The sequence below is a fragment of the Polyodon spathula genome, chromosome 17 (genome assembly GCF_017654505.1).
Source record: "Polyodon spathula isolate WHYD16114869_AA chromosome 17, ASM1765450v1, whole genome shotgun sequence".
NCBI lineage: Eukaryota > Metazoa > Chordata > Actinopteri > Acipenseriformes > Polyodontidae > Polyodon > Polyodon spathula.
The window spans coordinates 4958357-4970279 of NC_054550.1; the positions used below are offsets into that span (position 1 = coordinate 4958357).

Below are 11923 nucleotides of genomic sequence, written 5' to 3' on the forward strand. Positions count from 1 at the left end.
TCTGAATAAACACACCCCACTGAAATGACACAGACCACCCTGAAAAAACAGACCCCTGAAACACAGACCCCTGAAAAAACACAACCCCCCTGAAAAAACACAGATCCCCCTGAAAAAGCAGACCCCTGAAAGACTCCTGAACAAACACAGCCCCTCTGAAGAAACACAACCCCTCTGAATAAACACCCCCCCCTGAAAAAACACAGACCCCCCTGAAAAAGCAGACCCCTGAAAAACAGACCCCTGAACAAACACAGCCCCCCTGAAGAAACACAGATCCCCCTGAAACAACAGACCCCCCTGAAGAAACATTCCACTGAAACAACAGCCCCCTGAAGAAACACAGCCCCCATGAAGAAACAGCCCCCCGAAACACAGCCCCCCGAAGAAACAGACCCCCTGAAGAAACACAGCCCCCCTGAATAAACAAAGATCCCCCGAAACACAGCCCCCCCTGAAGAAACAGACCCCCTGAAATTTGTTTTCTAGGGGGCTTTGTGTGGGGGGGACTTCAGTGTCTGAAGGGACTTTAAAGACGAAAAGAAACAGAACAAAGGAATTTGTAACAGGGGGGGACTTTGATGTCAGCCCCCCTGGACAAAGATCCCTGAAACTGCCCCCCCTGAAGAAACAGACCCCCTGAAAGAAACACAGACCCTCGAAACATAGCCCCCCCTGATATAACAAAGATGGTCCCCTGGGAACACAGCCCCCTGAAGAAGACAACCACCCCCCCCGAAACACAGACCCCTGAAATTCTTGACGGGGGGTTTTGTGTCTGGGGGAACCCCTGAAACACTTGACCCTCGAAACAGCCCCCCCTGAAGAAACAAAGGGGATCCCCTTTGAAACACAGCCCCCCCCAAACACAGACCCCCTGAAGAAACACAGACCCTCGAAACACACTTATTTGAATAAACAAAGATCCCCCCGAAACACAGCCCCCTGAAGAAACAAAGATCACCCGAAAACACAGACCCCCTGAAGAAAAGAAACAGACCCCCTGAATAAACACAAGATCCCCCTGATGATAGAACAAAGATCCCCCCGAAACACAGCCCCCCTGAAGAAACAAAGATCCCCCGAAACAAAGCCCCCCTGAAGAAACAAAGATCCCCCGAAACACAGCCCCCCTGAAGAAACAAAGATCCCCCGAAACAAAGCCCCCCTGAAGAAACAAAGATCCCCCGAAACACAGCCCCCCTGAAGAAACAAAGATCCCCGAAACACAGCCCCCTGAAGAAAGACCCCCTGAAGAAACAGACCCCTGAAACACAGACCCCTGAAACACAGACCCCCGAAACACAGACCCCCTGAAACAAGACCCCCTGAAGAAACAGACCCCTGAAACACAGACCCCTGAAACACAGACCCCCTGAAACACAGACCCCGGAATAAACAGCCCCCCTGAATAAACAGACTCCATGTGGACAGCACAGTCATTTCTTCCTCCTTTTTATTTAAACACCCTCTCTTCGATCTTCTAGGAACACAGAGCCGGGAATCACTTCCTTATTCACTTCATTAAAAGTGTCCTTTTTAATTTGTATAATAATAATAATAATAATAATAATAATAATAATAATAATAATAATCAAACAACAACCGTTTGTAAACACGCACACGCACACACAAAGACACACACGCTACCTTGAAAAGATAGCCCTGATAAATAAGTCTTCATTCTGGAATGCTCTGGAGCACACTTCCTCCCTTGAGTCTGAATCATTCCGCGCTCGAGGGAAAGTAGGAAGGTGGGACACCGCGTCTGTCCACGGTCCCATTTGGTAATGGACACATTCCTCCCTCTCTGTCTGTCCACTGTCCCATTCGCTAAGGGACACACTCCTCCCTTTGTCTGTCCACTGTCCCATTTGCTGAGGGACAACTCCCTGTTTGTCTGTCTGTCTGTCCTCAGCCCCCCCCCCCCCCCCCCCCCCCCCCACACCACACAGAGAAGAGAGTGGACGGCTCTTCTCTCTCACCTCTCTCTCCCTGCCTCCTCTCTCCAGGATATTAAAAATTACAGTGTACAGAGAGGAGCGGAGCCGAGAAGGGGAGAGAAAGAGACAGAGAGAGAGAGGGACGGAGGGAGAGAGGGAGATATTTTTAAGTGTCACATGACAGCAAGGATGCCTTATATAACCTGGCTGCCCGTTTCTGAAATTATTCTTCACAACAGCAGCTTCTAATGACTAAGATGGATTCCCAAATATTTCTGTCTTGTAAACCCCTGGCCCTTTTAACATTTCTATTCATCGTGTTGACATATCGTTTACAGAAACCAATCCAGAGCTACCAAACACTCAAGAAAGAAACATTTTAGAAACACTAAAACAGAACGTTCATAAAATAAATGAATTTGACGATCAGAGGGCTGTCATTTCATTGATTAAGTCGTCCCCCCCCCCCCCCCAGTGTTTCTAAATGACATGGAAAATGCGATGGAGTTTCAGGGCGTCTGAGAATAATTAGCCATCTGCATTAAAAACAAAAACAAAAAATTAGATTTTTTTTTTTTTTTAATTTACTGAATTCAGGACTTGGCAGTAAATTTGACCAGAGAGAGAGAGAGAGAGAGAGAGAGAGAGAGAGAGAGAGAGAGAGAGATGGACAGATTGAGAGTGAATGGGGAAGGGGAGTTTTACTGAACGAGAGAGCGAGAGAGCATGCCAGGAGAAGAGAGAAACAGAGGGAGGGAGTGTGAGCAGGAAAGAATGAAGGAAGATTTCTGACCCTCAAGTCTCCTCTTCCTCCTCTTCCTCAAAATCAAACTCCTCCTCGAACTCTCCCTCCTCCTCCTCCTCCTCCTCCTCCCCGCCCCCCTCGGATCCCTCCAGCTGCCCTGTGGGCAAGCCCCCGTTCTTCAGGATGCTGTGGATGGCTGTCCCTCTCCCCCTGTACCCCCTGGCCCCCCTGGCTGCTGCCTCCAGTGCCTCTGCCTCCTTGGCCTCTTTCTCTGCCTTGGCCACAGCGACGGCCTCTGCCTTATCGGCCCGCGCCTGTCTCAGCTCGGCGGCCCCCTCCCCAACCAGCATCACCGAGTCCCGCGCCTTCGGCACGACCTTGCCAGGGTTGTGGTCGTAGGAGAAGAGCTTGAGCCCGGCGAGGCGTGTGAGGTTGGGGAAGCGCGAGATCTTATTCCGGTCCACGTCCAGGATCTCCAGCAGCTCCATGCGCAGCAGCACCCGAGGCAGCTCCTCGAAGCGGTTCCCGTAGAGCCACAGCCCCCGCAGGGAGGCCATGCGGGCCAGGCACCCCGGGAGGGTCCTCAGCCGGTTGTCTCCCAGCTGCAGGGACTTGAGGACGGGCAGGTCGAGCAGCTGCCGGGGGAAGTGGCGGAAGAAGTTGTTCTCCATCCAGAGGCAGCGCAGGTTGAGCAGGTTGCTGAACTCCGGGGGCAGCGTGGTGAGCCGGTTGCTGCCCAGGTAGAGCCGGGTGATGTTCTCCAGCCGGCACACCGGAGGTGGCACGTCAAACATCTTGTTGAAGTCCAGGGCGAGGACCCGGAGGCGGTCCAGATCGGAGAAGCTCTCCGGCAGCCCCCGCAGCCGGTTGTTGCTGGCGTAGAGCTTCTCCAGGTGGCGGCAGCCACACACGCGCCTGGGGAGCCGCTGCAGCTTCCGGAAGCAGAGGTCCAGGCTGTCGTCCCCGCTGGCCAGCTGTTCCTCCACCTCATAGGGCAGCTCTTCTTCCTCCCCTCCTTCCTGATCCTCTCCCCTCTTCCCCCCAGAGTTTCCCATGCCTCCTTCCCTCGCTCCCGACTCTCTCAGCTCCGGCAGTGTCGAGACCACCCTGCTGACAGCCACGTGCACCCGGCCACGCCGCCCCAGTGGCCCCCCGGGGAGAGAACGAGAGCCGGCAGTAGAAGTTGGGGGCTGCGCGGCAGGTCCGGAGGCATCGTTATTCAGCGCTGGAGAGAATTGAAACGCTCTGCCTGTCCGTGACTCTGTCCTCGGTGTAACTTGATCAGACTCTTGTTGTGTTGCAGTGCAGCAGAGGCAGTGCTATCAGGATGATGGATGGATTTTTTTTAAGTAATCCCTGAGTCCGTTCTTATCAGCCAGCTGGAGAGCTGCTATAATGCGGCTCCAGTGCAGAAGCAGGCAGTCGATCTAAGTGACCTGTCTCGCTTTACTCCTCGTTATCCTCAGCGGTATTTTCGGCGCTGCTGCCGCGGAGATGCTTCTGTCGGTATCCGAGCAGGCTCCGTTCTGTAGTCTACAGGTTCCTCGCTGTCGGCTTGCACACGGCCCCGGCGCGGCTGTATCTTCGAAGCGACCCCGGTGATGGTCGCCTGGAGATCCGCGGTGTCTGTGCTACGCAGCGAGTCAGCAGGGCAAACATTGCCCCGGAGTGAGAAGAGAGCGGCTCCGGCTGCCGATCCGCGCACTCGCCGGGCGGAGATGAGGGTTTATCCGCGCTGCGCAGAACTGTGCTGGCAATCCGAACAGTTTATTAAACCATTAGCGTGTTTATTTAATCACTCTCTTTTTTTGCCAAAGAGAAAGAAGTTACCAGTCCAAATCTGTCTCTTCTCCTCTAGTACGTCTCTTTTTCTCATCTCTCTCCTCTCCTCTCTCTCTCTCCTCTCCCCCACTTCCCCCCCCCCCCCCTACCCCGTGGCGCAACGCATTTTCCAACGGAACCTACGAGCGACTTAGCTCGAAGAAGGTTGCTTTGAGCTTGTGTAACCTAACCCCATAGACTGTCCTTCTGACTTTTGTTAACCGTAACCCAGAGTCTGGTGCTCTCAGAGAGAGGCAGAAACTCGAGAGAGAGAGAGAGGAAGAGAGAGAACAATTGGAGAGGATTAGAGAGAGAGAGAGAGAGAGAGGGGGAGAGAGAGAGAGAGGGAGGGAGAGGGGGAGAGGAGAGAGGGGGAGGGGGGGGGGGGGGGGGGGGGGAGAGAGAGAGAGAGAGAGAGAAATGACTTCGATCCGTCGCTGCCGAGACAATTGGTCGCACCGTTGTACGGGAACAGCACTGTCAAAACCAGTTTTGTACTTGTGTTAGGTGACAGTGTGATGGATTCACAACTATCCTAATCTGACAGATATTATATATATATATATATATATCATACACACACACATACATACACTACACACACACACATACATACACACATTTTCAATGACTCCTGTGTTTGACATTGTGAGTGCAGATCTCTGCGCACTTGTAAATGTAGGTGTTGCTAATAGGTTTCAATGGGGATGTGACTTCCTATAATATGATTCATGTATTGTTGTTCTGGTGATATAGCTCCAGTGCAACTCTGCTGTGATGCAGAGCTGTGCTGACAGAGAGGCTGATGTCCCAGATCTCAACCTTGTGGATGAATCCATCTGGAATCAATTCGGGGGAAACAACTCAAGAACACAGGAACAGAGCAGTCAGGAGGAGGACAGGCGGGAGGATAGGGCAGACAGGCAGGCAGGAGGAGAGGGCAGACAGGAGGGGGCAGACAGGAGGAGTGGGCAGATAGGATGAGAGGGCAGGCAGGAGGAGAGAGCAAGCAATAGGAGGGCAGGCAGGAGGAGAGGGCAGAAAGGATGAGAGGGCAGGCATAAGAAGAGAGCAAGCAGGCAGGCAGATGCTCTCTCCTCTCTCCCTCCCCCTGTCCCTCACTGATGGCTCTGTCAGCTGTCTGTTTCATCATCATGGTAAAAGGCCCTCACTATGGTAACCTCTCATGCATTCCTGATTGGTTGGGGATGCTATCTAAGCCACAGAGGACACACACACCGAGAGCCACACACTGAGAGACACACACAGAGACACACACACTGAGAGACACACACAGAGAGACACACACACCGAGAGCCACACACTGAGAGCCACACACACCGAGAGCCACACACAGAGACACACACACTGAGAAACACACACACGACACTCTGTGTGGACACTCACAGTGACTTCTCACACTTTGTGTGGCCACTCTATGTGTGTGACACAAGACACACACACACACACACACAGAGACACACACACTGAGAGACACACACACCGAGAGACACACACTGAGAGACACACACACTGAGAGACACACACACTGAGACACACACACTGAGAGACACACACACTGAGAGACACACACAGAGACACACACACAGAGACACACACACAGAGACACACACTGAGAGACACACACACTGAGAGACACACACAGACTGAGTGTTGACACACACACAGAGGGAAGGTGTACAATCTCACACGGAGAGGAACACACACACACTGAGACACACACACACTGACACACACACAGAGAGACACACACTGAGAGACACACACACTGAGAGACACACACAGAGACACACACACAGAGACACACACAGAGACACACACACAGAGACACACACACAGACACACACACACAGGACACTGGTTGTGTGTCTCACTGTGTGTGTGTGATGAGACACTGTGTGAGTGACATACAGTGCTGGGATGTACACTGTGTGTGTGTATATACTGTATGTGAACACACTGTGTGTGTCTACACATGTGTCACTGTATGAGAGGACACACACACTGAGATGTACACACAGTGACACACATGAGATGTGACACACACCGATGTGACACACATGTGGACACACACACACAGACATACACACACACAGACACACACACAGAGACACAGACACACACACTGAGACACACACATTGAGAGACACACACAGAGAGACACACACAGAGATACATAGACACACACACAGAGACACACACACAGACACACACACACCGAGAGAGACACACACTGTCCACTGTGTGACACTCTCTGTGGTGTCAAACAACTCTCTGAGTGACATACTGTTTTAGACCACCCACACTGAGTGACACACACACTCTCTCTGTGTGTGGCTGACTGAGACTACACACGGTGTGTGTGTGGTGACTCACGTGTGTGCCACTGTGTGCCACAACTCTGTGAGTTGACACACACACTGAGAGACACACACACGTGGAGACCACACACTGAGAGTGACACACACATGAGAGTGGCACACACTGTGGGAGACACACACTGTTACACACTGAGAGAGATACATAGATACACACACTGAGAGACACACACAGTGACACACTGGGAGACACACTGGGAGACACATACAGAGACACACACACTGAGAGACACACACAGAGACACACTGAGAGACACACACAGAGACACACACACTGAGAGACACACACAGAGACACACACACACACTGAGAGACACACACACAGTGACACACACACTCACAACCAAGACATGCACGCACATGACACAGATCTACTAATATGGACACAGGCGAATGCAAACACAGACACAGCGTCTTCTGCAATGAGAAATGAGATTCCTTTCCAGCCAAGTAAAACTGGAATGGTTCCCTCCCCCTCTCCCTCTGCTTCTCTCCTCCTGCTTCAGCGCCAGTCTTTGAATCCCAGTCCCTGTGATGACAGTACCCAGCCTGGGGCTCTTGCGCTCACTGTCCCTTCTCTCTCTCTCTCTGTCTCTCTCTCTCGCTATGCATTACCATGCCTCTGTGCTTTACAATGCTTCCCTGTGCTTTACCAGACCTCTCTGTGCTTTACAATACTTCTCTGTGCTTTACAATGCTTCCCTGCGCTTTAACAGACCTCTCTGTGCTTTACAATGCCTCCCTATGCTTCACCATACTTCTCTGTGCTTTACAATGCTTCCCTGTGCTTTACCAGACCTCTCTGTGCTTTACAATGCTTCCCTGTGCTTTACCAGACCTCTCTGTGCTTTACAATGCCTCCCTATGCTTCACCATACTTCTCTGTGCTTTACAATGCTTCCCTGTGCTTTACCATACCTCTCTGTGCTTTAAAATGCTTCCCTATGCTTTACCAGACCTCTCTTTGCTTTTCTATGCTTTCCTTGTGTTTTGTTACACTGTTACTGTTGTGCTCTTTTTTGAGGCCCCTCTGCAGCAATTTGGCCAGGCCCGGTCTGGGGGGGGGCACTGTCTCTATGATAGGATCAGGATTCTTCTCTGATCCCCTGGACAGAGGATGCAGCTGCCTGCGCTCTGAATAATTCATGTGGAAATTTTGAGGTGAGCAAGCAGGTGAGTGCTGAGGATCCATTTCAGGAACGTGACACCACTGAACATCACAGCGCTTGTTGTATTATTTATTTATTTACTTTGAGTCTTAAGAATATTTAGAGTCGGTAAGACAGAGAAGGGGAGAAATGGGAAAGGAAAGGGAGGGAGTGGAAGGGAGAGAAGGAATGCCAGGGAGAGGAGGGGGTGACTCTACCCGGCTTGGTGAGGGGCAGGGTGTACAGGCTCTCCCTCGTTGTTGAGGTTTAGCTGTTGGGATTCTTGTTCTGGACCCTTCCCCGAGCCCTGCCCTCCCTGTCAGCACCGACCAGGGTCTTATCACAGAACCTGCGGGTCGGAGTCGAACCGTTACAGAACTGCACAGGCCCAATGCAGAGCCACGTGGGGTCCAGTACAGAACCACGCAAGGGTCATTACAGAACCAGCTGGTCCACTACAGAACCCCATCAGCTCAGAGCAGTCGAAATGTTGAATGTTCGTCATTGAACTTATAAAGTTTATTTTAGTATTTCTAAATTCAGCACCATTGCCAGTCCTGCATAACAGCACAGAACCAGCTGAAGCTGTGTGGTCTCCATTAGTAAAGCATAGGGAAGCATTGTAAAGTACTGAGAGTCACACTGACACTTCCAACCAGAGCACTATATCCCACACCACATTCACATTGACACTCCCAACCAGAGCACTATATCCCACTCCACATTCACATTGACACTCCCAACCAGAGCACTATATCCCACTCCACATTCACATTGACACTCCCAACCAGAGCACTATATCCCACTCCACATTCACACTGACACAGTCCAGGCTGGCTCGGTAGTACAGCACCGGAGGGAAGTTCGACTTGTACCCGGACCCTGTGTAGAGTCCAAAGCGAGGCTTGAAAACTGCAGACCCTCAACCTCCTCTCTCCTCTCCCCTCCTCTCTCCGATCTCCCTCTCCTCTCCTCACCCCTTTCTCCCCTCTCCTCCTCTCCTCACCCCTCTTCCCTCTCCTCACCCTTCCCTCTGTCCTCTCCTCCTCTCCTCACCCCTCCTCCTCTCTCCTCACCCCTCCTCCCTCTCCTCCCCCTCTCCCTCTCTCCATCCCTCCTCTCTCCACACCCCTCCTCCTTCTATCCAACCCTCTCCTCTCCTCACCCCTCTCTCTGTCCATCCCTCCTCTCTCCTCACCCCTCTTCCCTCTCCTCTCCTCACCCCTCTCCCCTCTCCTATCCTCTGCAGCTCTGGTTACTTAACATTGACCCTCTTTCTGCTATAACCCTTCCTACCAAGCTCAGAGTTTAGACATGTCTGTAATATTCGGGTCATATTGTCCCCTCCTATTCTGTTCAGAGTTTAGTCACGTCTGTTCTGCTCGGCTCGTATTGTCCCGGTGCAATTTCAAACACAATGAAACAGTCTTGAACTGATCCCATCGTGCTTTTCTCCTGCACAGCTTCTGCTCTTAGGTGTTCAGTATCAGAAATGAATGGAAAGTGTTACAGTGTCAGAGTGTCTGGAAATACAGCCCTGCCAGTGTGTGTGTGTATTCCACAGACTAATAGCTACTCGTCTTTATCAGAGACGCTGTTACTGGCAGAGAAAACGAGTCTCTCTAACCTCTGCCGTGTAGAGATTTGTATTGACCTTGTTAATAAACATCTCTCCAGACAGGTGCAGCCATAACCAGACATCATAATAATAATAATACAAGACTGAGTGAACGCATTGTATTGTCCTCATACATACAAAGCTACACAGATGAATACCTTGTGTCATATTGATCCGAGTCGTTCTGTTTGTAGATCAGCTCGAAAAATAATAAACGTCTCAAAGCTCTTTTTTTCTGCTGATGAGTTCGTGAACCTTCTCCCCCCCCCTCCCAGCTTAGCAGAAGTCATTAAATATTAAAGGGGCGGGGTTCAAATGATCCGGTTCCAAATCGTCCGGCTGGGTTAAGTGGCTGGCCAGCGTTTCCAGTTTGAAATCTAGACCTGCGTGTGATGTCATCGTTGTGAATTTTTTAACAGGGAAAGAATACCGATCTCAATTGGGTCTCAGCCACTAATCACCGCGGTAACTTTATAGCCATGGCTGATTAGAGAGTATGGGGGGAAGGAGAAGAGATATATAGAAGGTTATGACGAATCGAGAGATTACTTTTTTTTAGCTGCGCCTGCATTGATATGGAAGCCCAGTACTCAGAAGTGAAGATGTGTTTTCAATCACTTGCTGTTTGTAAACTGTTGTCAAGCTGTGATTGCTTTCCTTGACCTGGCCGTGTATTTAGCAGAGCAACTGGTTTCCCAGTGGGTGTTATCTTCTGCCGTAACTACTTCAGAAACGCCCCCCTTGAAACCGGGCGCTTTCGTTCTAGGTCCAAATAGTACGTGATATGGATCTGGACCCAAACAAACCACTTTCAAATCATACGGGTTCAGGTATGTGCAAACAAACCGGACGATTTGACACCCGGGTTTTTTTTTTCACCGTGGAAACAAGGCATATATTTATTTATTTTTTTCCCCTAACGTGGTAACTTTCCGCAAGTGTCCCAGAAGTCTTGGTTCTCTTGTTGTGTCACCCACCCCCTATTCAACCCCCGCACCCCGTGTCCCGCATCTCGCACCCCGGCGTCTCTCTTACCTGTCTCGGGTGAAATGCCGGGGCGCTGCGCTGTACCCACAAATCCGGTCACTGAGTTTACGCAGAATCATATGGTTCATGTTTTATTAGACTTTGCTGGGCTTTTCCTGTGGGAAACTTTTAAAACTGTCTGGTTCGTGTAAATGTCAACTCCTTTAAATATTTTAGAGACTTGAATCAAGTCCTCTGCTTAATTATTCTCGTTTGCAGGCTGAGTAAATGCCGTTTCTTCAACCTCCGTGGCTCGGTGGTCCTTCAAGCCCGATGTGATCGATTGCATGTCTGCATCGCCACCTGGTGGACGTTCGGTGCAATGACGCAGTGTAGAGCCGCTACACCCCTGCTCCACTGGCACATCGGTACGGGTACGGGTACGAGTACCGCCGGTTTTCCACTGGCTATTTATCGAGCCAAGCGAGAAGCAAACCGTGAAACTCCGGCCTCACAAGACGGGGTAGGGGTTAACGATTTTCATGATACTCCAGAACGACTAAATACAAACAGAAGCGATGCGTGCAGACCCGAAGAGGAACGAAATGTTCCGATGTTTTGGACTCTGTTCTCGGACTTATTGCTTGAATCAATGTCGCATAGTCCACAAGACCAGGGGAGTTAATAATGCTTGCACTACATGCGCAATGCTTAAAAACACCACCAATCGTCATCAACTCGATATATTCAATACCGTTTGTCGATTATAATGACATTCCTAAATATATTTACAAAATATGACGATATAAGATACATCTGTACCGTTGGTCTGTTCATTTTTGAGCACCGTTTGTTTGCGCACATTTTGCCATATTGAGTTAATTAGTATACAGTCGCTAACAGAACCCCCTGCTTATGTCAGCACGCCGGTTTGCGTTGTTCTGTTGTTTTAATGACACTGTTTCGGCTCGTTGGTTACCGGTTAGTTATTCTTATATATGTGTTTACGCGTCGTTTTATTTCAGTGTCACTGGTCCTGTTCTTATAGCGCAGATCTGCACAGAATCGCGGAGATGCGAGAAATCTGTGCAGATTCTACACCGCGCAGAACTGCTTTGAAAAGCTGCGGGAGAGTCTGTGAACCACCGAGGCGATGCACAGATCACGAGTGACCTGCTAATCATAATGCAAATAACCACTAAAACTACAGCCGCCCCCTGGTTAGTGGAGGCGAACGGCATCTTATCAAAATAACATATACAATGTTACAAACGAGAGAAGGC

General features: G+C 50.5%; 1 protein-coding gene across 1 annotated transcript; it reads right to left on the reverse strand.

The window, feature by feature from the left end:
* Positions 1-2405: 2405 nt before the first annotated feature.
* Positions 2406-3839, reverse strand: LOC121329524 (leucine-rich repeat-containing protein 10B). Its single transcript, XM_041275124.1, has one exon. It carries the CDS (start codon positions 3741-3743, stop codon positions 2739-2741), a length of 1005 nt encoding a protein of 334 aa, XP_041131058.1. The 5' UTR covers positions 3744-3839; the 3' UTR covers positions 2406-2738.
* Positions 3840-11923: the final 8084 nt, after the last annotated feature.

Bases quoted from the DNA above. Each gene is read 5' to 3' on its own strand.
- LOC121329524 (XM_041275124.1), bottom strand. From the start codon at position 3,743: ATGGGAAACTCTGGGGGGAAGAGGGGAGAGGATCAGGAAGGAGGGGAG.